This window comes from Anomaloglossus baeobatrachus, chromosome 6 (assembly GCF_048569485.1).
Source record: "Anomaloglossus baeobatrachus isolate aAnoBae1 chromosome 6, aAnoBae1.hap1, whole genome shotgun sequence".
NCBI classification, from domain to species: domain Eukaryota; kingdom Metazoa; phylum Chordata; class Amphibia; order Anura; family Aromobatidae; genus Anomaloglossus; species Anomaloglossus baeobatrachus.
The window spans coordinates 528,074,545-528,100,672 of record NC_134358.1 but is presented as its reverse complement, the minus strand read 5'-3'; the positions used below and the strand labels follow the sequence as shown (position 1 = coordinate 528,100,672).

Below are 26,128 nucleotides of genomic sequence, written 5' to 3'. Positions count from 1 at the left end.
CACTGTTGGCGCGGCTGCGCGATGGAGAGGGCGCCGGCAGTAAGAGGACGACACAGGCGGAACAGTTCAAGGTCTTTTACTCACTGTTCACACACTGCCGTTGGAGCACGGGGCTACGCTGTGATGGGCCTCATCCAATCCCGGATACTTCAGAAGTCGTGGTCGGTGATTCCTTCTGTGCATCTCCCTTCTATGGTTTCCCTCCACCCCAGCTTCTGGGCCATGGAACGGGTCACGGGTGCCTTCTGAACTCCCGAAAATTCCTTTTCTTTCCTTAGAACCCGGGTCGAGCCTCCAGCTCCAGACCACAGGCCGCGAACTTTCCATGTTTTTGCTTGCTAGTCTGTTCCGGAGTCCAACCTGACTCGGACACCGTGCAGTGCTAACTGCTTGTAGTGTGTCAGATGGCTCCTGACTCCGCTGTGGGTGCCCCGCCTCCTGAGTCCCTGAACTAGTGGGCATGAGGTCCCATACCTCGTGATGGTTACCCCAGCTACTCCTAGCCCGGTCCCAGTGACAGAACCCCCATGTTATATGTTGGTTGAGTGTGGTTGTGGTTGTTACCAGTGACGACCTCCTCCGTGTCCGTGATTAATACTGCACCTCAGGTGCAGTGCAGTACCCTGTGGGGCCTGAGACCGCAGGGACGTCGCAACTACATCCTAAAGCTAAATTAGGTATCATATGCATCTCAGCATTACATCCTCATAATGTATCATTTATTTTACGAGGAACAGCAAATAGTGAAATAGTTAACGGATGCTCTGAGCTCCCCGCTGTGTGTCCTCTCTGCCCTTCTCTATCTCTGTCCATCACCTTTGTATATTTCCACTGCTGATCTCAGTGAATTGATCGTGCAGCTGCCAGCAAGGAAAGTGTAAGAGGATTTAAAGAAATTGCCGTAATGTCATCTCAGCCAACCGGCCGAGCATCAGGCTCCGCTAATTGTAGATTGTGGGGGTTGTAGGGTTCTGCTTAGTAATCATAGATGGTTAGTCATCTGGTTTGTGCCTTGTGATGTATGAATCACCTCCCGTAAAAGTCGATTATTCTCAACTGTCAAACTTTTACTTTTTTTTTATTATATGAACTACTACTAATGCATTTACAGTACGTGCTACATAATTACACATTGTCACTGTGCGGCGATGAGATAATAAGAGGCTTCTGTGTGATTCCGGTGCCGTTTGGCTGAATGCCACCACATACTCACCGGCTAAATGTAGTCATTGAAGTATAAAATGGCAAAAAAAATAAAGTACAATTTTAAGAAGGTTTTATGTTTTCGATTTTTTTGTTTTGTTTTGGGGTTTCTTGTGTTTATTTTACAATGTAATTCTGTGAATTTTAAGGTTTTTGGTTTTTTTTTTATGTTTTGTTTTTGGGTATGTTTATCATACAATGGGTTTATGTGTTTCCTACAGTGAATTTTTGATTATGCTCTGTTCTATGCTGCCATAAATATTGCAATGGATTATTTTTTGATCAATGTCTTGGATCTGTTTTTCATAGATTTTTATTTGGGCAGTGCATCAATTTTTATTGTCCATGTTCTATTAGTTTTTCTTGTATGCTTAAAAAAAAGATCATGAAGGTTTTCCAAGTTTCTCTGATCAGTGACTTAAGGCCACTTTACACACACACAGATAAATCTGCGGCAGATCTGTGGTTGCAGTGAAGTTGTGGACAATCAGTGCCAGGTTTGTGGCTGTGTACAAATGGAACAATATGTCCATGATTTCACTGCAACCACAGATCTGCCAAAGATTTATCTGTGTGTGTAAAGTGGCCTTAAGTGAAAAATTTGCAACTCAGATGGTATTTGTGCTGGGTAAGATATGCTGTAAGGTTAGCCTAGGGCTGGGCCATGTCCTAGGGCTCAGCAGTCAGGGAGGAATATACACAAAAGAAGTAACAATCAATTTTTTACACATTTTTCAGTATAAAAAAAGCTGTTTTTTAAATGTACAGTCATATGAAAAAGTTTGGGCACCCCTATTAATGTTAACCTTTTTTCTTTATAACAATTTGGGTTTTTGCAGCAGCTATTTCAGTTTCATATATCTAATAACTGATGAACTGAGTAATATTTCTGGATTGAAATGAGGTTTATTGTACTAACAGAAAATGTGCAATCCGCATTTAAACAAAATTTGACCAGTGCAAAAGTATGGGCACCGCAACATAAAAGTGACATTAATATTTTGTAGATCCTCCTTTGGCAAAAATAATAGCCTCTAGTCGCTTCCTGTAGCTTTTAATGAGTTCCTGGATCCTGGATGAAGGTATATTTGACCATTCCTGTTTACAAAACAATTCCAGTTCAGTTAAGTTTGATGGTCGCCGAGCATGGACAGCACGCTTCAAATCATCCCACAGATTTTCAATGATATTCAGGTCTGGGGACTCGGATGGCCATTCCAGAACATTGTAATTGTTCCTCTGCATGAATGACTGAGTAGATTTGGAGCGGTGTTTTGGATCATTGTCTTGCTGAAATATCCATCCCCTGCGTAACTTCAACTTCGTCACTGATTCTTGCACATTATTGTCAAAAATCTGTTGATACTGAGTTGAATTAATGCGACCCTCAACTTTAACAAGATTCCCGGTGCCGGCATTGGCCACACAGCCCCAAAGCATGATGGAACCTCCACCAAATTTTACTGTGTGTAGCAAGTGCTTTTCTTGGAATGCCGTGTTTTTTTTGCCTCCATGCATAACGCCTTTTTGTATGACCAAACAACTCAATCTTTGTTTCATCAGTCCACAAGACGGACCTTCTTCCAAAATGTAACTGGCTTGTCCAAATGTGCTTTTGCATACCTCAGGTGACTCTGTTTGTGGCGTGCTTGCAGAAACGGCTTCTTTCGCATCACTCTGCCATACAGCTTCTCCTTGTGCAACGTGCGCTGTATTGTTGACCGATGCACAGTGACACCATCTGCAGCAAGATGAAGCTGCAGGTCTTTGGAGGTGGTCTGTGGATTGTCCTTGACTGTTCTCACCATTCTTCTTCTCTGCCTTTCTGATATTTTTCTTGGCCTGCCACTTCTGGGCTTAACAAGAACTGTACCTGTGTTCTTCCATTTCCTTACTATGTACCTCACAGTGGAAACTGACAGTTTAAATCTCTGAGACAACTTTTTGTATCCTTCCCCTGAACAACTATGTTGAATAATCTTTGTTTTCGGATCATTTGTAGTTGTTTTGAGGAGCCCATGATGCCACTCTTCATAGGAGATTCAAATAGAACTACTTCAAAGTGGCCACCTTAAATACCTTTTCTCATGATTGGATACACCTGCCTATGAAGTTCAAAGCTCAATGAGGTTACAAAACCCATTTAGTGCTTTAGTAAGTCAGTAAAAAGTAGTTAGGAGTGTTCAAATCAAGAAATTGATAAGGGTGCCCATACTTTTGCAGCGGTCAAATTTTGTTTAAATGCGGATTGCACATTTTCTGTTAGTACAATAAACCTCATTTCAATCCAGAAATATTACTCAGTCCATCACTTATTAGATATATGAAAGTGAAATAGCTGTTGCAAAAACCCAAATTGTTATAAAGAAAAAAGGTTAACATTAATAGGGGTGCCCAAACTTTTTCATATGACTGTACATCGATATACGTTAAACAAATTGAGCTGTACATGTACGTTGCCCATCTCTACAGCTTAGTCACAGAGGGAAGCACTGCAGTTACATATTACAGTTTCTTGCATCGCTGCTTCCTCTCAAAACGCCCTGTGTCCTGGGTGATAGACACTGATGGAGATTTGAGTGCAGTGCCAGCTATCTGCTTCTATCTCTGCCACTGTATCTTCTACCTGTGACAGTAGAAGTTGTAAGGGGGCAAGTTAATAGTGGTGAGTAACACCAGTGGCAGGGGGAGTTTCTTGCATCGCTGCTTCCTCTGAAGACATCCTGTATTCTTGGTGATAGACGCTGTGGAAGATGTGAGTGCAGCGACGGCTATCTGCTTCTGTCTCCGCCGCTGCCATATCTTCTAGCTGTGACACAAGACATCATTAGGGGGCAAGTTAATAACAGTGATAGAAGCCAGCAGCAGGAAGAGGGGATGCAGAATTAAGTGCTTTGGCCTAAGGCCCTGTATTCGTATTCAGTCATTTTTCCTTTTTTTAGGACCTATTCACTTGAATGGGAGAGTTACATGTGAATAGCTAAATAGATTATAATGTCTGTGTACTGTTAGTGTGGTGTCACACACAGCAGCGACGACGACAACAACGTCGCTGCTACGTCACCATTCTCTGTGACGTTGCAGCGACGTCCCGTCGCTGTCGCTGTGTGTGACATCCAGCAACGACCCGGCCCCTGCTGTGAGGTCGCCGCTCGTTGCTGAATGTCCAGCTTCATTTTTTGGTCGTCGCTCTTCCGCTGTGACGCACACATCGCTGTGTGTGACAGCTAGAGAGCGACGAAATGAAGCGAGCAGGAAGCAGGGAGACGGCTTCTGGCAGCTGCACTAAGCTGTAACCACGGTAAACATCGGGTAACCAAGGGAAGACCTTTCCCTGGTTACCCGATATTAACCTTCGTTACCAGCGTCTACCGCTCTCGCTGCCAGTGCCGGCTCCGGCTCTCTGCACATGTAGCTGCAGTACACATCGGGTAATTAACCCAATGTGTACTGTAGCTAGGAGAGCAAGGAGCCAGCGCTAAGCAGTGTGCGCGGCTCCCTGCTCTCTGCACATGTAGCACAGCGATGTGTGTCCCAACAACCTAGAAATAGGCTCAAAGATGTGGCTGCTGCGGCCCCTCGGATTGAAAAAAAATAGATAACAGGAGATGAATTGTTAAAATCTGCACTTCCAATGGACAAGATGCACAAGACGTGAAGAGGACAAGTTATAATTCTAGTAGTCTACATAGTTTCCTGGCCTGTCCTCTTCACATACTGTGCATGTTGTCCATCAGCAGCTTGGTTTTCAACCCATCATCTCCTATTTAGCGATGGACAGACTCGCAGAAAAATGGGACTAGCAGACCTCACCAGGTAAAATAAAAACCCCGGTTCCAGCCCGGGATTTGTCCAGGATATCTGGCTAATCACCTGTCCCTATATAAGTCTATGGGGACCAGAATCAGGCAATTAAAAATGGTGGTAGAAGGGATAGGGGGATAGGAACAAGCGCGCTGTACTTACCGAGGCTCCGGCGTGGCTGTAACTGCTTTCAGGCTGGTCATTCACTTTCGGGGCCCGCTCATTACATTCATTGCATATGCATGGCTTTCCCCGCCCACCGGCATCTGTGATTTGTTGCAGTCAGACCGCACCTCCACCCTAGTTAGGATCAATGAAAATATCAGTTCTTTCTTAAAGGGGTTGTACCATCTTCTGGCCACTGGCCCTAACTGTACGCTCTACCATGCTTCTAGCAAAGGCAGCTTTTGCTCTGTACCATGGGAATCCGACTATGTGGCCAGAATGTGCCAGTAACCAAGTACACAATAAAAAATAAAAAAAACTTGGGAACGAAGGGGAATTTTCATTAATCACGAATTGCAAAGTTGCTTGTTTTTGTGAGCACATTGCAATTTTATCCAATTAATAAGATGAAACAATTTCACCAATGGCCACATTGCAAGATGTGTAACAGAACACAAAACCTGCCGGATGCATAACAAGGCACATCAAGGTTTTTTTCATATTGATTGTACAAGAGACAATTTCTCTTCTCATGACAAACACATGGATTTCCCCTTCAAGCATTGCTTCATGGCTTTGCTGTATGCATTGACCCTTAATTTGATACTTCGTTCCAGCAATGACTACAGGCCATTTTCTCTTATTTGGCCTCTGGTGTAACAATTGATAGTTGATGCATTAGTAACAAGCACTTTTTATATATGTGATGTATATGAAATGATGCGCTATAATTGCTGTCGTATCTTCACAACAACTTAAGTTGACACATAGTATCCTAGGCTTTACTAACACATGAAAGCACTTGCTAAACATTATTGCATTTGCACCTTTTTTGTCTTGTTTTTATAAATTTTCATCTATTTGATTTTGCGAAAAATTCATGCACCATTTTGAAGGATTTGGTCAAGGTGTAACACAAGATATAAAATTAAATGTGACTTAAACAAATGCAAATAATTTTTTTTTTTTTTTTTTTTTTTTTTTAGTTCTTTGTTGGTTAAGTGTTTTATTAATGCTTAAAGCATATTTAAAGGAGTATTCTCAAGTTTGGAAGTTATATGCCTTCCTGATCAATTTTATGCGCCTTTACAGTTGTCAGTCCCAGTTCAGCACGAAAAAGCCTTGGTCCAGGCTGCATGTCAGCGTGTGATATGAAAAGAAAATCCAACAAAGGGAATGGAGCCGGTAGCAATGACATTAAAAGCTTGACTTTAATATATCCATAATAAAAGAAATGTACAGATTAGACAGAACAATCAGCAAAAAACACATAAACTGACGCGTTTCGACATTGCCTTTACCATGATTAAAGCAAAGCTTGAAATGCATCGGTTTTTGGGGTGGTTTTTGATGGGTGTTCTATCTAATCTGTACATTTTTTTTATTATGGATATATTAAAGTCAAGCTTTTAATGTAATTGCTACTGGCTCCACTCCGTTCACTGGATTATTTTCTTATATCGCTTCCTGATCAATTTGGTTTTGACCACTTGGACCCCCGCCAATCGCGAGAAACAACGTTCTCTCCCATATGATTGGAGTAGTGGTCAATGGAGTGCACTGCTACTCCATTCACTTTTATGGGAGTACCAAAGATCAGCCGAGTGCTGCACTCAGCTATCTCCGATGGTCCCGCTAAAGGGTGCTTTACACGCTGCGACATCGCTAGTGATTGCTAGCGATGTTGAGTGCGATAGCACCCGCCCCCGTTGTTCGTGCGTCATTTGGTGCTCGCTGCCGTAGCGAACATTATCGCTACGGCAGCGTCACACACTCATACCTTGTCAGCGGCGTCGCTGTGACCGCCGAACAATCCCTCCCTCAAGGGGGAGGTGCGTTTGGCGTCATAGCGACGTCACTGCGGTGTCACTAAGCAGCCTACCAGTAGAAGCGGAGGGGCGAAGATGATTGGGACGTAACATCCCGCCCACGTCCTTCCTTCCGCATTGCCGGTGGACGCAGGTAAGGAGATGTTCGTCGCTCCTGTGGTGTCACACATAGCGATGTGTGATGCTGCAGGAACGACAAACAACATCGTACCGGTGGCTGCAGCGATATTAAGGAAAGGAGCGACGTGTCAACGATCACCGTTTTTGAACGATTTTGTGATTGGGGCTGAGTAAAAGTCTGAAATGGATGCATGAGTTTTTAAAAGCCGGCTTTTTTAAGCAATCAGCTAATGCACGCTCCCCACCCGGGTCCTTCGCTCCCCGCTCCCTGGTACTGCGCTCCCCACCCGGTCCTAATTTAGGATCGGGCGGGGAGGCGACTGGCGAGCGAAGCACCGGGCAGCGGGGAGGGAAGCACCACATAGGAAAGCGAGGCAGCGAGGAGTGAAGTATCGGACGGGAAAGTCGTCGGTGAAGTCTTCCCTGGCTCCCCGCTGCTGTTCCTCTACGTCCGGAGCTGCTCATTACACCTAATGTAATATGCACTGCATCGCCCCGCCCACTCCATGTGACACCCGAGTTTGTAAATAAATAAATTTAAAAAATGACGTAGGGTCCCCCCAATTTTTTATAGTCAGGCAAGAGAAAACAGACAGCTGGGGGTTAGTAGTCTTCCCCTGGGGGAGGCACATAGTTATTGCCCCCCCAGGGTAAGAATAGCAACCGTCAGCCGCCCCAGTTTTAGCGCATTCATTAACTTTGACATGCATTACCACTAAGAAAATACATTTAAAACTTGAGTCATTTAGAGCATATAAAGGCCAGATATATGTGAGCCCAGCAGCCAGCGTCAAGATGTATCTATTTTGCTGAGTCGTTACCTAAATGCCTCTACCTGGGCTGAACAGCCTACAATTTTATGGGGCTGACAGGAACCTGCTAATAAGAAATTTAAAATCATATTAAGCTGATGGGAAGGTGGGCTCAGTCAGAAGGCATGACCCTATAATCTAAAATGAGTAGAGGAATTTAGGTAGGGAGTCAGCATAAGAAATACGCCTTGACGCTGGCAGCTGGACTCACATAAAACTGGCCTTTTCATGAGTTAAGTGTCTCAATTTTAAATATATTTCTTTAGCAGTAATGCATGTACAAATTCCTGCATTCAATGTTTATATACCTTAGCATTTCAGAATGCAGCTGTATATTTGTTAAAGAATATTGCATGTTCAGTTTGTACCTGTTCACATTTGTCTGTTAGGCAGTGTCACCAGTTTTCTCATTTTAGGTTCACTTTAATGCCTGCATGTCTTTAAATTGGTTGTTCCATGAACAATATTTACAACCTATTCGGGTGATAAACGTATAATTGATCACTGAAGGTTTAATCTTTCGGACCATAATTATCACAAAAGTAGGAGTTTCAAAGTACCCTGGATGAAAGGAAATGTGCAAGCATGACCACTGCGTTATTTAATTGTAGGGGACAGATAGAGGTAGATAGCCATTCCCTTCACTTGCAGTCATCAGACCCCTAATGTATACACCTACAATTTGTACACAACTTTATACAAGATATCTATTTAGTATAGCAAGAAGACAGAACCCTTCTCTTTTCTTCTAAAAACCACAGCTAAAAAAAAATAGTAATCCAAGTTCCAGGATTGTAAGCAAATGGAGGGGTCAGAAATACTGTAAGCATCTATGTAACTCCCCAGCAGGGGTCGAACCGCTCAGATCCGGACGTCGCTACTCGTGGCTCAAGAGTCTCTGGACCCGGGTGCTCAGGGTCACACCCAAATGAAGAAGGGGGGTATTTACAGGGGAGATGAATAGTTCGTGACATCACCCTGGTGTGCGGTAATAGGGAGTACCGCCGCTGCCGTTGGGAGTAGCTGGGGTGATGGAGTGGAGCAGCTAGATGATGTTACCCTCCAAGGGCAGGGAAAGGCCCCGGGACCCCGGATGGTGGTATGGGGTGCAAGGGGAGCACAGGCTTTCTGGTGGCAGGGGTTAATCAGGTACTCACTCAGCAATAAAGCAGACGCTGACAACGTAGTAAACCAAGTATCTGGGTGCCGCTGCCCTCTTGGGGAGCTCGTCCGGGTCCCGTCCTCTGCAGTACTGCCTGGTGGTTTGTGGCCTTCCTCCTGGCACCGTATTTTAGAGTGTTCAGTTGACCCGTCAGCTTGGAGCTTTCCGGGCCCCGCTCCCTGCTAAGAGTACCAGATGAGCTTGCTCTCAGGAGCTCACGCTTGGGACTTCAGTGGGCTGCTTTGCTTGGAAAGCCTTACCCCCCTCGTTGCACTAGTGCCCACGATCTCTGAGCTTCGTGGGAACAGTCCATACAGGCCCTGTCCTCATTAGGTTAATTGCCGGGTTGCTTGAAGCTTCTCCCCAACCATGTACCCCGACGTGCCTTCGTCCCCAGCCCGGCTATTGAACTGCGGCTGCTGGCTATCCTCCAAGACTAGCCAAGCACCCAGTCCCAATCTCCCGTGACCGGGTCTCCGACTCCTCCTGGTCCAGACCACTGTCTGCGACCTAGTCTGCTTTTCCCCTGGGAGCTCCAACTCCCAGCTTCCTCTGGGCTCCTCACAGCTCGAGGGCTACCACTGAACTGACTTGTCACCTTCCGCCTCCCTGCCTTATCCCTAGGTGGGTGGCCTTATTCCAGCTTAGCAGCCCACTGGTGTGAGGTGTAACTAGGATTTTTGGATGCTGGTGGAGGCAGTACCGCAAGATGAGAACCAAGAACCATGGGGGTTTGAGCCCTGCACAGGGAGAGAAAGATTGTGCAGAACCCTGTGACAACCTGACTAGTCCAGGGCATCACACCTATTGGTACCTTGCACTAACCCTTCTCAACGTAGCATGTGCCACCGCAGAACTACGATATTATCTATGAGAAAGACCAAGTGAGTTAAACCAAAGTACCGATACCTACAGGGGTCCAAAGACCCTTTTGTCCTTCAAGAAGACACCACGATTAGAAATTTTCACATACCAGATGAGTTTTGTATTGGGACCCAGTTTTGTTTTGAGACAAATGTCAGCTGTCATTTCATGGATCAGCCAACCTCATTAGGGTGTTGCATTCAAGCAGAAGTGTTGTCCATTGACCACTGGTGGTAAAGGTTGTAGGTAATGGAGGCCCCTTGGGCAACTTCCTTTTATGTCTTTTCTAAAATTAAGCTTTATTTAGCCTTAAAGAAAAGATTAATTTTAGTGTGTCTGTTTTGGGGGATTGTAGGCTGCAGTATTTTACTTCTAAAGCTAATGAAATAATATGATAATTCACCAGCAAGTTACAACACGATTCCGAAAGTCTCTGAGGCTCCAATGATAAATATTTACTTGTGACCAGGGGTTTACAAAACTTTTAATGAACTAAACTGTTTAATTAGAAAGCTGCCACAATCAGTAGAACGATCTGCAGCAGCAAAAGAATAAATTGAAGACATTAATAGAACTGGTACTAGGGAAAACATGATGTGGCCCATAACATAACCATCAGATGTTTGTTTTTTTTTCAAGCTACAAAAAAATATATAGAACATGATTAATATGTGGCAGCTATCTGCAATGTTTACCAGATTGGATCTAACTAGATGGGCTATTGATGTTTTAGGGAGACTTAAAATGGAGCCTAAGGAGGCCCAAATGTCATCCTGGGACCCAAGGGGGGTGACTGGATTGGGAGCCTTGCACTGGCCCTTAGACAAATATACCCTGAGCTTTCCCTCAACCCAGAGGTATACTTGAAGGTAGTGATGTCTGGGCTCCCAGCGTGTCCCTGACTCCTGTCCAAGCACTGGTGTTACTCCCTCCACACCAACCACCCAAAAAAACCCAACTACTAAAAGACAGACAGGGGTCACAACCAAACTCCCGCACATAGGATCAAACACCAAGGGGACCACAAAAACATGTACAGGAACTGAATAAGGTATAGAGGAAGTAGCTAAGCAATGGAGTAACTTCCAAATCAAACCACAGCAGACAGCAGCAGCAGAAAACACCTCCTTCACTCTTCAGAACAAGCTCCAGAATGAATTCTAAATAACCGGTGCCCTCTCTTGGGAGCAGATTGTATTTATCCAGGTGGGGAGTGGTCATCAGCAGAAACACCTGAAAGGAAAAAAGACACATTTAATATGTAGAGTCTCCAAAGGTAATAAGAGACTCTGGGCATGAGCCTGTCAAAGAGAGACGACCGTGACATCAAATGAGGGAGACTAGTACCATGATAGTTGTGGGTCATCACATATTTTTACTACGATCTAGTAATTTCACATTAGCTGCCTGTTTTGGAGTTTTTAGTTACTGTTTCCTTGTTTTGTAATTCTTATTGCTTTGTATTGTCCCAAATTAGAAGATATTAAACACCAAAGGGCTCCGAGAAGACAAAAGCCAAAGACCTTAATCAGCCCGGATGAGTCTACATACTACAGCCTCCTACATGTAAGTCAATTTGATGTCAATATTTGAATTTGATGATTAATAGAGATGATCGAATACCTCCAATATTCGGTTTTGCAAATATTTTCCGAATAGGTCGCCGCTATTCGACTATTCGCGAATATTTGATGCGCAATGTAAGTCTATGAGAAACCCGAATAACAACTATTCGGAACTATTCGGGGTTTCCCATAGACTTACATTGCGCATCGAATATTCGCATAGCGGCGACCTATTCGGAAAATATTCACAAAGCCGAATATTTGAGGTATTCGATCATCCCTAATGATTAACTGAATGGGTTTTCGATCATCAGACCTATCAATTGTTTCACTACCATTGATGTAGCCCTTTACAGTGTTTTTTTTACCTAAATATGGTGAAAAATCAATTTAGAATTTCTTTCAAAACAGTAAAAACATTTTTAAAAATGAATGTAGCAGTGAATCTTATCTTGTTTCTCCTGCTCTACAACCATACTGGAATTGGACAATTATACATGAGCATTTCTGACTCTTCGGACAGCACATGTCCTATCTAAATTAAAAAACATCCTAATATCGATTAAATAAAAGTTGGTTAAACCCATTAATGTTGACAGTACTAGCTGACCATGTGAATTGTATGGGGGACATTGACAAATTATGTTGTGGTAGAGAAGGATCAGAGAGATACGATTTAGACACCACAGTCTTTTGTCCTCTCTCCAGATAATCCAATGCTAGAGGTGTTTGGCAGCTGCGTACTCCATCCTACATACTGAAAACATATGAACACTCCTCTATATTGATCATTCATGTCTACGGGGGAGATGGGAGAGAGCTGTTGGCCAAATGGGTAGAGGCAACTTAAAGGTGCGGCCACTACCGGACAAACTCCTTCCTAATTGCTCTACTGCCCAACTTCATATAAAAACACTGAATACTTACAGCATGACTGGTGTCATTCCTCCGATATGCAGTCTTTTTTTATATTATAATAGTCAGTGGAACTATTAAGAAAAGAAAGGGTTGTCCAATAGTGAGAAGCAACTTTAAAGGGAATTTGTCAGTAGGATCAACCCTCCTAAGCATTGTTAGGAAATGACAGGTGAGGCAAATTTCACAGTTTTATAAAAACCCACCTTGTGCCAAAAAAAAAGCAGCCATGGAATCTTCTAAGCAGTTGCCTAGCACTCTGAAAATGAAAATGGTGGAGACCCGCAAAGGAGAAGAAGGCTATAAGAAGATAGCAAAGTATTTCAAGTTGTGCTTTCTCCAGTTCTAAACGTAATTAAGAAATGGCAATTAACAGGAACAGTGGAGGCCAAGATAAGGTCTGGAAGACAAGCAAAAGTTCTGTGAGAGCTGCTTGTAGGTTTGCTAGAGAGGCAAATCAGAATCCCTGCTTGACTGCAAAAGACCTTCAGGAAGATTTAGTAGACTCTGGAGTTGTGGTACATAGGTCTACTGTGCAGAGACACCTGCACAAATATGGCCTTCATGGAAGAGTCATCAGAAGAAAACCTTTCCTGTGTCCTGACCATAAAATTCAGCTTCAGAAGTATGCAAAATGACATCTAAACAAGCTGATGCATTTTGTAAACAGGTCCTGTGGACAGATGAGGTTAAGATAGAACTTTTTGTCCACAATAATCCATATCAGGTATGTGTGGAGAAAAAAGAGCGCAGAATTTCAGTAAAAGAATATATCGCCAGCCAATAAGCATGGGGTGGATCAATCATGCTTTGGGGTTGTGTTTCACATAATTGCAAAGGGAAAATTTCACAGATAGAATGAATGGAATGGATTCAATGAAATTTCAACAAATTCTTGATGCAAACATAACACCATCTGTAAAAAAGCTGAAGTTGAAAAGAGGATGGCTTCTACAAATGGATAATGATCATAGACACACATCAAAATCCATAATAGATTACCTCAAAGGGTGCAAGCTGAAGGTTTTACAATGGCCCTCACAGTCCCCTGATCTGAACATCATTGTGGCTAGACCTCAAAAGAGCAGTACATGCAAGAAAACCCAGGACTCTCACAGGACTGGAAGACGTTTCCAAGGAAAAATTGATGAAGATCCCCCAAACAAAAATTGAAAGATTCTTAGCTGGCTACAAAAAGCATTTGCAAGTGGTGATACTTGCCAAAGGGGGTGCTATTAGATACTAACCATGCAGACTGCCCAAATGTTTGCATAGGCCCAATTTCCTTTTTTGTTAATTTTAAAATATAAAAGATGAAAACATTTTTTACAAAGGAAATGTGTCATCTTTAACTTTATGCCTTTTAGAGATCAGTTCATCTTCATCTTGCTTAACTGTTTACAATAACAGTAATTTTGACCAGGGGTGCCCAAACATGACATGCCATTGTATATCTTGACATCGGCTATCCAAGGTCTTATTGCAGAGAAAACGACATTTTTGTTAATACATAAATGAGCTGTTAAGATCTATGGGCTGGGCATAGATCTCCCTGAAAATCTGCCTCCAATGCTTATTTTAAATGAAAGGAGACGTTACCAGTGTGAGACATGTAAGTCAGGACAGCAGACTTAGTCATTACATGTCTCACCCTGGTAACTTCCCCTTTCATTTAAAATGAGCTCTGGAGGCAGATTCTCATGCAGATCTGTGTCCGGCCCATTGATCTTAACAGGTCATATACATAGTAACAAAAACGTGAATTTATCAAGAATAAGACATCACATGGCAGATTTTAAGATATCATTCTATTCAGCTTCCTATGACCTACATGCCCATATAGATGGCTTAGGGTGGTTTCACACATCTGGCATTTTGCCGGATCCGACACACTCCAGTACAGTCAATACAGTACAATGGCATCGCGGCAACCTCCAGTCACATGCTGTCATATGACCGGAGCATGTGACCGGAGCTTGCCGCGATGCCATTGTACAGTATTGCACTGTACTGGAGTGTGCCGGATACAGCAATCCGGCGAAATGCCAGATGTGTGAAACCACCCTTAGGAGGGTTGATCCTACAGATGGATTCCCTTTAATACTCAATCCTGCATTTATAAATGTTGTTGGTGGTATTTTGAGGGTAAAGGGATGCTCTGAAGAATCAGGACCACTACAGGCTATGCTGGGAATTGTACTTTTTCAACGTCTGAAGAAACACAGATCGAACATCTTTGATATAGTCCTAGGCTTTGTACACTTGCTTTATTTTTCTTCATTGGAAAATTTTTTGCAGATTATGACATACATATATTTTTTCTCATTTTGCTTCTATATTCTACCATTCCATTTGTGACATCCTTTACAACTATTTCTCAAAAATCTCAGGCATTTAGAAAGTTGTTTGACAAACAAGCTAAAAGCCATTCTGTCTCATTTAATGTACCAATCTAAAAATACATTCAGTTGAAGCATTTAAATTATGGCCTCATTCAACCTATATCATTTAATGCTTGTTGGGTGTATTCAGAGTAAAGGGGGCTTTACACGCTACGACATCGCTAATGCGGAGTCGTTGGGGTCACGGATTTGGTGACGCACATCCGGCCTCATTAGCGATGCCATTGCGTGTGACACCGATGAGCGATTTTGCATCGTTGCAAAAACGTGCAAAATCGCTCATCGGTGACATGGGGGTCCATTCTCAAAAATCGTTACTGCAGCAGTAACGAGGTTGTTCGTCGTTCCTGCGGCAGCACACATCGCTCCATGTGACACCGCAGGAACGAGGAAGCTCTCCTTACCTGCCTCCCGGCCGCTATGCGGAAGGAAGGAGGTGGGCGGGATGTTACGTCCCGCTCAGCTCCGCCCCTCCACTGCTATTGGGCGGCCGCTCAGTGACGTCGCTGTGACGCCGCACGGACCGCCGCCTTAGAAAGGAGGCGGTTCGCCGGTCACAGCGACGTCGCCGGGCAGGTAAGTATGTGTGACGGGTCTGGGCGATGTTGTGCGGCACGGGCAGCGATTTGCCCGTGTCGCACAACAGATGGGGGCGATATCACAGCGTGTAATGCCCGCTTTAGATAAGGAAAAAAAGAGGACGGTACATGTAATAGGCTACTGTTTGCTCTGCCGCACTGCAGGACAATCTTTGTTCGGTCCCAGAAATGATTAGATTTATAGTCAAGTGAATTTGGCTGAGCTGCAATTACTAACACTGACTATGGACTAAAGGGGGCTTTACACGCTGCGACATCACTAATGTGGAGTCGTTGGGGTCACGGAATTTGTGACGCACATCCGGCCGCATTAGCGTTGTTGCTGCGTGTGACACCGATGAGCGATTTTGCATCGTTGCAAAAACGTGCAAAATTGCTCATAGGTGACAAGGGGGTCCATTCTCGATTATCGTTACTGCAGCAGAAACTATGTAGTTCGTCGCTCCTGCGGCAGCACACATCGCTATGTGTGACGCCGCAGGAACGAGGAAGCTCTCCTTACCTGCCTCCCGGCCGCTATGAGGAAGGAAGGGGGTGGGCGGGATGTTCCGGCCACTCATCTCCGCCCCTCCGCTTCTATTGGGCGGCCACTCAGTGACGTCGCTGTGACGCCGCACGGACCGCCCCCTTAGAAAGGAGGCGGTTCGCCGGTCACATCGATGTCGCCGGGCAGGTAAGTATGTGCGACGGGTCTGCGCGATGTTGTGCGGCACAGGCAGCGATTTGCCCGTGTCGCACAACAGATGGGGGCGGGTACCCACGCTAGCGATATCGGGACCGATATCGCAGCGTGTAAAGTAGCCTTAATGTAGCACTGAATTAAAGGGGTGGTTCACCCATATTTATTATTTGCTAGATCGATATTATGTTGAGAAACAATGTTTCTCTCAAATACCTTATGTTGGCAATAGTGCCTGTGAGAGGTGCTATTGCGGACCGCTGTTCCCCATTGCGTGACCCCGGGCTCCATGACCTTGGGGATCCGGTGATGTCACGTCAAGTTCCGGATCACGTGACATCACCGCAGCCGGCCGCAGTCTTCCTAAGTCACTGGGCTGTGGGTGGTGTTTCACCGCTCAGCACAGCCCAGCGTGACAGCCCATCAGCTCCCCTGCTCCCTCACAGCAGAGCGCTGCAAGCAGGAGACACACTGGGCTGTGATCAGCGGTGAAACACCGCCCACAGCCCAGTGACTCAGGAAGACTGCGGCTGGCCATGGTAATGTCACGTGATCTGGAACGTGACATGACATCACCGGATCCCCGAGGTCATGGAGCCCGGGGTCACGTAATGGGGAACAGAGGTCCGCAATAGCGCCTCTCACAGGCACTATTGCCAACATAAGGTATTTGAGAGAAACATTGTTTCTCAACATAATATTGATCTAGCAAATGATAAATATTGGTGAACCACTTCTTTAAGAGACAATCACCCCAATTCATCAAGACCAACCTTGTTCACACCAGTCTTGATAAGGGGGCATATTGGAGTCAAATGCTGACAATTGTTTAAGAAGCACATGCCTCTTAATAAATCAGGTGCATTTGATGAGTGGCATGCACCTCGCCACAATTGTTAGGGGGGCTCTACACGTTGCGACATCGCTACTGATATATCGTCGGGGTCACGTCGTTAGTGACGCACATCCGGCGCCGGTAGAGACATCGCAATGTGTAAAGCCTAGGTGCGATGATGAACGAGCGCAAAAGTGCCAAAAATCGCTGATTTGTGTCACGTCATTCATTTTCATAATGTCGCTCCTGCTGCAGGTACGATTTTGTTTGTCGTTCCTGCGGCAGCATACATCGCTGTGTGTGAAGCCGCATAAGCGACAAACATCTCCTTACCTGCGTCCACCAGCTATGCGGAAGGAAGGAGGTGGGCGGGATGTTATGTCCCACTCATCTCCGCCCCTCCTCTGCTATTGTCCGGCCGTTTGGTGACGTCCCGGTGACGTCGCTGTGACATCGAACGAACTTCCCCCTTGAAGGAGGGATTGTTTGGCAGTCACAGCGACATCGCCGACCAGGTATGGTATGTGCGTGTGAAGCTGCCGTAGCGATAATGTTCGCTATGGCAGCAAACACCATATATCGCATGTACGATGGGGACTTGTGCTATCGCTCTGGACATTGCTAGCCGATGCTAGCGATGTCGCAGCGTGTAAAGCCCGCCTTAGTCCAGTCTGGGACTGGCGTAAGATACCTGGAGCAAGGAATACCACAACTCGTCATGAATTAGATGTACTGTGGCCTTTCGCCTCCACCACTGTTTCACCTATTTTGGCAGAGCTGGGAAAAACTGGTTAGAAAACACCAAAAGTAGCAAAACATTTTGTGCAATTTCATGTTGTCTAAAAAATGTGCAGCCTCTCCATTTAACACCACAATTCTGGCTTAATTGCTTTGATGAATTGGGGCCAAACAGTCAATCCTTTGTTCAAAGGACAAAGACAGAATCATGGAACTCCAAGACAAAACTGGGCAGTAACAAATATGTTTTGAGAATTAGTATTGTCAGGGATAATTCTTTGTTTTTACTAATCTCCTCAACAATATCTAGAGAGGTAAAGTGACGGGATTGTCGCATCGTGACAATTCTGGGCGGCTGCTATTTTTAGGTTGGGTGGGGGGGCAACAATCATGGGTCTCCCCAGTCTGAGAATACCAGCCCCTAGCTGTTGGCTGTATCATGGCTGAGTATCAAAATTGGAGGCGACTGCACATCGTTTTTCTAAATTATTTATTTAAATATTTTAAAAAAATCCGCATGTGGTCCCTCTTATTTTGATACACAGCCAAGATAAGCCCACGGCTGGGGGTTGCAGCCTGTAGCTGTATGCTTTATCTGTTCTGGGTATCACAATATAGGGGGACCCTACACCAATTTTTCATGTATTTATTTTTGCACCACTATAGAGACTCAGACAGCGTGTGTGATTTCAAGCAATCCGACACGCTGTCACACAGAGTAAGGGTGCAGTTAATCACAGACACCGGGCCTACCGGTGGGCAGGGAAAACAGTGAATATGTATGAGGGTAATGAGTGGCCCTAGAAATAGTTTTACAGTCCAACGGGAGATGCGGTAAGTAAAACACTGCTGCTCTAATCCCCCTAGCCCTTTTTAGCCCTATTTTAAAGCACAATATATGGAGAACGGCGTCCAGGCAGACATTCAGGATTAATTCTGGTCCCGAATCGGGTTTTGTTTGTAAATCCGGTTGGAGTCGCCTATCCCGAATATCTGCGGGTTCGCTCATCTCTATTCTCCACAACTTTTATCCCAGACCTGTCTGGTGTGTTCCTTGGTTTTCATGTTACTGTTCGATCCCTAGTGTTTTCAAATAAACTTTTGAGGCCTTCAGAGAACAGCTGTAGTTATGTATACCGAGAATTAATTACACACAAGTGTCATTAGATGACTTCTAGAGGCAATTGGTCACACAGAATTTTATTTAGGAGTATTAGACTACAGGGGGCGGTGGATTAAGTAGCATGTATCAGCTGTCAAGTTCACTTGAAGTATTTTAACATTCTCCCTGGCATATTTTGACTAGGAAGCCCCTATGCTATATATATAACAACAATTATAGTAAAATGGCTAATTATTGTAATATGTGATATACCCTAGAATTAAGTATTTATCATTTATAACGAAACATTTAATAACTACAACATATGACTTTTTCAGTTGCCATACAAAGATGAAAAACGAAAACCAAGAAAAGAAGGGTGAGTTTAGTAATGGATGCTTTGTATGTCAAGTTTATCAATATAACAAATCTAACAATCTTCATACAATACTGTTTTCTAAAAATGCTTTTCTTTAACCATTTAACTTTATGTCAATGTTGTGGATTTCAATTTCTGTATGAATTAAAATGCCAACCCAATAGGGGCAAGTTTACAATTTTGAACTTATTTAGATTAAAAAAAAAATTAGTATGTGCCAAATTATAAATAGTGTATAAGATTAAGATGTGGATTTATAGTTTCCTATTATATAAATTAGTATTGTTCATATTTTCTTAGCATAAGCTGTTTATATGCTGCCAAGACACAGAGGAAAATCCTGATAGTCCGGTTGCCTTTGCCCATTTGTTATGACCGTAAACACTCTCACACATGGTTATCGGAAAAAGGGAAGACCTAATAAAGGGAGATGCCGTACCCGAACCCAACTGGTACCTGTACAGTCTACAAAGACCCTAGCCACACAACTCCAGACTTAATTCCCTAAAATGTCATCGAGGGGTTTCTTGTACCTTCTGAAGGACCAGAGGGGAGGCCGCAACACACTGCCAACAAGGGGAGTGAAAGGTTTCCAGGAAGATACAAAAACCCCTAGTGAGAAAACTAAAACACATTCATATAATATATATAGGGAAAGCTAAATAGATGTGAAAGGAGAAGGTGTTGGGAAGGAAAACAAACCGACTCATTGCAAGAACTAAACTGGTTTTTACCCCTAAGCTGAAGAGCTGGAAATCCTAAACACAAGTCCACCTAGAGGTATGGCCAGCAAGGAAAGGCAGTGAAAGGTCAACATATAAAATGCAAATCAGAATGTGATAGGGCAGACCAAAACTGGAAAATAAACACCTGGAGAGAAGCAAACCAAGAAGAGAAAACAAAGATTAATGGAACCATCAGCATTCCGACAGGTAAGAAAAGTCAATAGCCCAGCAGACAGAGGAACTGAACATGTGGCAACAGGTCACCAGATTCAATTTCCAAACCAAGTCATGACATAACTATAGAAAAAGCCTGAGTCTTGCTGCCCCTACCTTCTTATAGAGAAACCATGAGTGTCCTGCTGTGTCTACCAACTTATAGAAAGTGTATGAGTCCTGCCTCACCTGACCACTTATACACAAAGCCTGAGAATATTACTGCTCCCACCCTCTTATAGGCAAAGCTATGAGAGTTCTGCCGCCAATTCCTACTAATTAACAAATCCTAAAGGGTGCTTTACACGCTGCAACATTGCTAGCGATATCGTGAGCGATAGCACCCGCCCCCGTTGTTTGTGCGACATGTGGTGATCGCTGCCGAAGCCAACAATATCGCTTCGGCAGCATCACACGCACATGCCTGTTCAGCAACGTCGCTGTTGCTGACGAACAATCCCTCCTTCAAGGGGGAGGTGCGTTCGGCATCACAGCGACGTCACAGCGGTGTCACAAAACGGCCGCCCAATAGAAGAGGAGGGGAGGAGATGAGCGGCCGGAACATGCCGCCCACTTCCTTTCCTCCTCCTTTCCGATGGACGCAGGTAGGATGATGTTCATCATTCCTGCAGTGTCACACACAGCGATGTGTGGTGCCGCAGGAACGACGAACAACCTGCGGAATGAAACACCAACGACATTATGATTTGGAGCGACATGTCAACGATCAACGACTTTTGCCGTTTTTGCGATCGTTGATCGTCGCTCCTAGCTGTCACACACTGCAATGTCGCTAACGACGCTGGATGTGTGTCACAAACACCGTGACCCCGACGATATATCATTAGCGATGTCGCAGCGTGTAAAGCACCCTTAAGAGTCTTGCTGCCTCAGCACAGATATACACAAAGCCTTAGAGCCCTGCTTTCTCAGCGCAGTTATAGACAAAGCCTGAGAGCCTTGCTGCCCCAGCACAGTGATAGACAAAACCTGAGAGTCCTTCTGCCCCAGCACAGTTATAGACAAAGTCTAAAAGTCCTTCTGCCCCAGCACAGTTATATACAAATGCATAAAGACAAGAGGACACAAAGTGGTTGAGATGCAACAATATGTATCAAAATTTAATAATACATACAAATATAGTAGTGCACAATAAGTACAGTAAGGATAAAAAAGAGAGACAGAGGTTGCAAAAGGCACTGAAAAATGGAGGATATCACATGGCATAAATAAATTTATATAGATAGAAAGCTAAGGACCATGTGATTGTCCAAGATATTCGCTGGTGAAACAGAAGTTGGCATACAGCAAAAGCTAATATGAAGCAGTATACAATGCAATGCAATTTAAATGCAAAATCGTATCAGGGCTGTATCAAAATATACAAAAAATCAGCAGCGTAACATGGCATCAAACAGCCTATATGAATAGAAATATATGGACCATGTGGTTGTCCAGAGTGATCACTGGTGACCCAGGGGTTAACATACAGCAATTGCCGATATGGAGCAGTATATAATGCAAATACAACATCAATGGAAAAACATACCACAGCAGTATCAAGGTAGAAAAAGAGTCAGCAGCGTGACATTAAAGTGCCGAGTGCAAGGCTACAGGACCAGAAGTCCCCCCCTAGGTGGTAACGCGCGTTTCACGTGTTAAATAAACGCTTCATCAGACCGAAGGAGGGGTAAAGATTCCTCTATCCAAGGACCTTTTGTATGCACCATGTGAGGTGTCACATGGGTAAGAGCAGCCAATTATTATATATTACTGTTATTATGCCATTCAGTCCTTCATAGGTCTCTATGCATTTCTGTCGTATTGGGAGTTTCCGTTCCCATGTGTTAGCAGCTGATGTGTGCGCTTGCGTGGTTCACTCCTTTTCCCTGGCATGCTTTGCGGTGTCTGTGGGGTGGAGCTGCGCTCGAGTGGGGGCGGTACCTGACATTTTGGGATTCCCCCTCGAGCGCTCCTCTACCTGACGCCGCTCGCAGTGGCTGGGGATTCTGATGTGAACTGCGCATGCGCCGATACAAACATCGATGATTGGGTGCTCTTACCCATGTGACACCTCACATGGTGCATACAAAAGGTCCTTGGATAGAGGAATCTTTACCCCTCCTTCGGTCTGATGAAGCGTTTATTTAACACGTGAAACGCGCGTTACCACCTAGGGGGGGACTTCTGGTCCTGTAGCCTTGCACTCGGCACTTTAATGTCACGCTGCTGACTCTTTTTCTACCTTGATACTGCTGTGGTATGTTTTTCCATTGATGTTGTATTTGCATTATATACTGCTCCATATCGGCAATTGCTGTATGTTAACCCCTGGGTCACCAGTGATCACTCTGGACAACCACATGGTCCATATATTTCTATTCATATAGGCTGTTTGACGCCATGTTACGCTGCTGATTTTTTGTATATTTTGATACAGCCCTGATACGATTTTGCATTTAAATTGCATTGCATTGTATACTGCTTCATATTAGCTTTTGCTGTATGCCAACTTCTGTTTCACCAGCGAATATCTTGGACAATCACATGGTCCTTAGCTTTCTATCTATATAAATTTATTTATGCCATGTGATATCCTCCATTTTTCAGTGCCTTTTGCAACCTCTGTCTCTCATTTTTATCCTTACTGTACTTATTGTGCACTACTATATTTGTATGTATTATTAAATTTTGATACATATTGTTGCATCTCAACCACTTGGTGTCCTCTTGTCTTTATGCATTTAATTTGAGTGGTTTGCATCCTTATTGTTTATGGTAGCCCACACAGGTCTTTCCATATGATATTTATAATGCTTACTAGCATATTATACCTATGATTATTACCCCGTTATCACTCCTATGGATATTTTTGTATTTCCAGTTATATACAAAGCCTGAGAGTCCTGCTGTCCCAGCACAGTTATATACAAAGCCTGAGAGTCCTGCTGTCCCAGCACAGTTATATACAAAGCCTGAGAGTCCTGCTGCCCCAGCACAGTTATATACAAAGCCTGAGAGTCCTGCTGCTCTATTAGACAAAGCCTGAGTCTCCCCCCATCCCCACTTATAGGCCACACCTGAGTGTCCTGCTTCCTCTGTCCACTTAGAGACAAAGCCGGAGAGTCCTATTGCCCCCGGCTACCCACAATGATAGATTTTCATACATTCCTTTGAATACAAAGGAAACTGTCAATTACTATGTAAAGGAGGGAGAGGCATGTCTAAGGCTTTTTTTTTTGAAAATTGGCAGCATAGAAACAGCTTTTTACATGAAAAAAACACATCTTAAAAAAAACTATATATCCCCAAACTAAGTGACTTCCTGAAGTGTTTACCTGCAAACTCTAAATATCCAGAACGCTCAATAAAATGGACAAAGGAAATTTTCTTTTTTCCGCAGTCAAGGCAAAGTGTTGGAATCAGAAGATTATTATAGAGAGATTTATTCCAAACACTCAATGTCAATAACTAATCCAAAAGCTCATGATGGTTTTTCAGCCATGGAATTTTCTCTCCTAAACCCAAGTGAGAGGTAATGATGAATGCTTTTTCTTGCAAAATCAGTTGCTCATAGAGTCCAGTGCTGCTGCTCATGCATCCTAACCATGAAAAAGTCACTGGAAATCTTCAGAACTGGTTAGAATGGATGAGTCTTAAGGCCGCTTTACACGCTGCAACATTGCTCAAGCGATCTCGTTGGGGTCACGGTATTTGTGACGCACATCTGGTCGCTTTAGCGATGTCTTTGCGTGTGACACCTATGAGCGATTTTGAATCGTCACAAAAATGGTCAAAATCGCTCATCGGTGACATGCCCCCCTATTCTCGAATATCGCTGCTGCTCGATGTACGAAGTAGTTCGTTGCTCCTGCGGCAGCACACATCGCTATGTGTGACACCACAGGAACGAGGAACCTCACCTTACCTGCGGCCGCCCGCAATGAGGAAGGAGGGAGGTGGGTGGGATGTTACGTCCCGCTCATCTCCGCCCCTCCACTTCTATTGGGCGGCGGTTCGGTGACGCTGCTGTGACTCTGAACGAACCGCCCCCATAGAAAGGAGGCAGTTCGCCGGTCACAGCGACATCGCAGAGCAGGTATGTGCGTGTGACGCTGCCGTAGCGATAATGTTCGCTACGGCAGCGATCACACGATATCGCATGGACGATGGGGGCGGGTGCTTTCGCGCTCGACATCGCTAGCAATTGCTAGCGATGTCGTAGCGTGTAAAGCGGCCTTTAGTGCTAACTTTGCAAACTGCTGTGTTACTGCAAGGGCTATTTCTAGGTACAATATCCAATGAAATTCCATACAATGGGGCGAGCTGATGTAATGCATATTATATATGCACTGATGGTTAATATCCAATTACCCAAGAATTCATGTTTTGTTACTTTTGTATTCTTATAAAATTCAGTTAATATTTTATAACACATAAAATATACAAAATATTGAACCTGTGCTATATCTCTCACTATGTTCCCCCATATGTTCATCCATTATTTGAGGTCTCTTATTGATAATGGTCTAAACCAGTGTTTCTCAAACTCCAGTCCTCATGGCCCCCAACAAGTCATGTTTTCAGGATTTCTTTACTATTGAACAGGTGATGGAATCATTATCAAGGTATCACCTGTGTTATATTAAGGAAATCCTGAAAACATGACCTGTTGGGGGTCGTGAGGACTGGAGTTTGGGAACCACTGGTCTAAACGTTGATTTCCTAGAATTTGTGATTTTCTTTTTTTCTAGTTTTTAAAAGCCAAGGAAATTAAGCAAAGCGGGATTTACAACTCGGATTCCTCTTGACAAATTGTCAGAAAAACGTAAATTATCCATAGGATAGGTCATTACTTGCTGATAGATGGTGGTCCTTCTGCTCCAATGTAAAGTTACCCTTCTCAATGCATGGTCTACATGGCTTCATTCATTGTCTACATGATGTCATGAGATAAGTACCATGCCAAATCTCCATTGAAACGGGGCACTGTAGAACCACATTCTGGATCACTGAGGGTCTTGGTGGTGGGTATCGCATAAATCAACAGGTTATCACCAATATTGTGGTTAGGTGAAAAGTTAGCACAACTTCCAAGTACTCAGAGTCCTAACTCTGCAGTTACTCTGTTTTAGTTATCTTGTATTTAGTTATCCAGTATACATGAGTGAATGTGTATAACATTCGTTTCAAATTTATACTTTGTGCATCTCAATACTTTGTTATTCACTTTATGTGAAATCCGATGGTCACCATTTTGCTGATTTGTAAAAGGGCAGGAAAGAGGTGGGGGAAAAAATTATACTCACTTTGCTGCTGACCTCTCCCTCCACAATCACCCGCCCCATTCTATGGACAACTCCCTCTGGCTTTTATTTTACTTCTCCACGGCATAACAATGGGGAAAAACTGAAGAATGTAATTAGTGAACTTTGAAATTTGAATATGCATTACTGCTCAGAAAACATGAAAAAAAAAAAAAGAAAAAAATGAGTTACTTTGCAAATAAAAATGGCCAAATTTACTTGAGCCTAATTAACACGCCAAGGTGTAACTCTCTCATCTAAATCCTAATCTAATTTTATGCCATCTCTTCCTGTCCAAACTGACCTCTTATATGGACTAGAAAAGAACAATTAAAACACATGAAGTAACTGGGAGGAGTGCACAAACAAGGAACATGACTCCAAAATACAAAGAAGTAGAATTGCTGGCACTTCATAAACTTATGGTCTGAACTGGTGCAAACTGAACTGTCGGCAATTCTATTATTTTGTATTATGGAGTTGTGCACTCCTCCCAGTTACTTCATGTGTTTTAATTGTTCTTTTCTAGCCCATATAAGAGGACAGTTTGGACAGGAAGAGGGGCATAAAATTATATTAGAACCCAGTTAAGAGTTACTCCTTGGTGTGGTAACTGGGCTCAATTAAATTTGGCCATTTCTATTTGCAAAGTAGCTCAGTTTTCAAAAAAAACATTTTTATGTTTTCTGGGCAGTAATGCATAGGCACATT

At 43.8% G+C, this 26,128-nt stretch overlaps 1 protein-coding gene across 1 annotated transcript in view; it reads left to right on the top strand.

The window, feature by feature from the left end:
• Positions 1-26,128, top strand: part of MYO3A (myosin IIIA) — a gene marked incomplete at its 5' end in the record, with an annotated part of 269,215 nt that overhangs the window by 229,898 nt on the left and 13,189 nt on the right. The window contains 3 exons of the mRNA XM_075316162.1: positions 11,440-11,525; positions 19,133-19,173; positions 23,515-23,646. Coding sequence (XP_075172277.1) covers positions 11,440-11,525; positions 19,133-19,173; positions 23,515-23,646 — 259 coding nt within the window. The remainder of the gene's footprint in view (positions 1-11,439; positions 11,526-19,132; positions 19,174-23,514; positions 23,647-26,128) is intronic.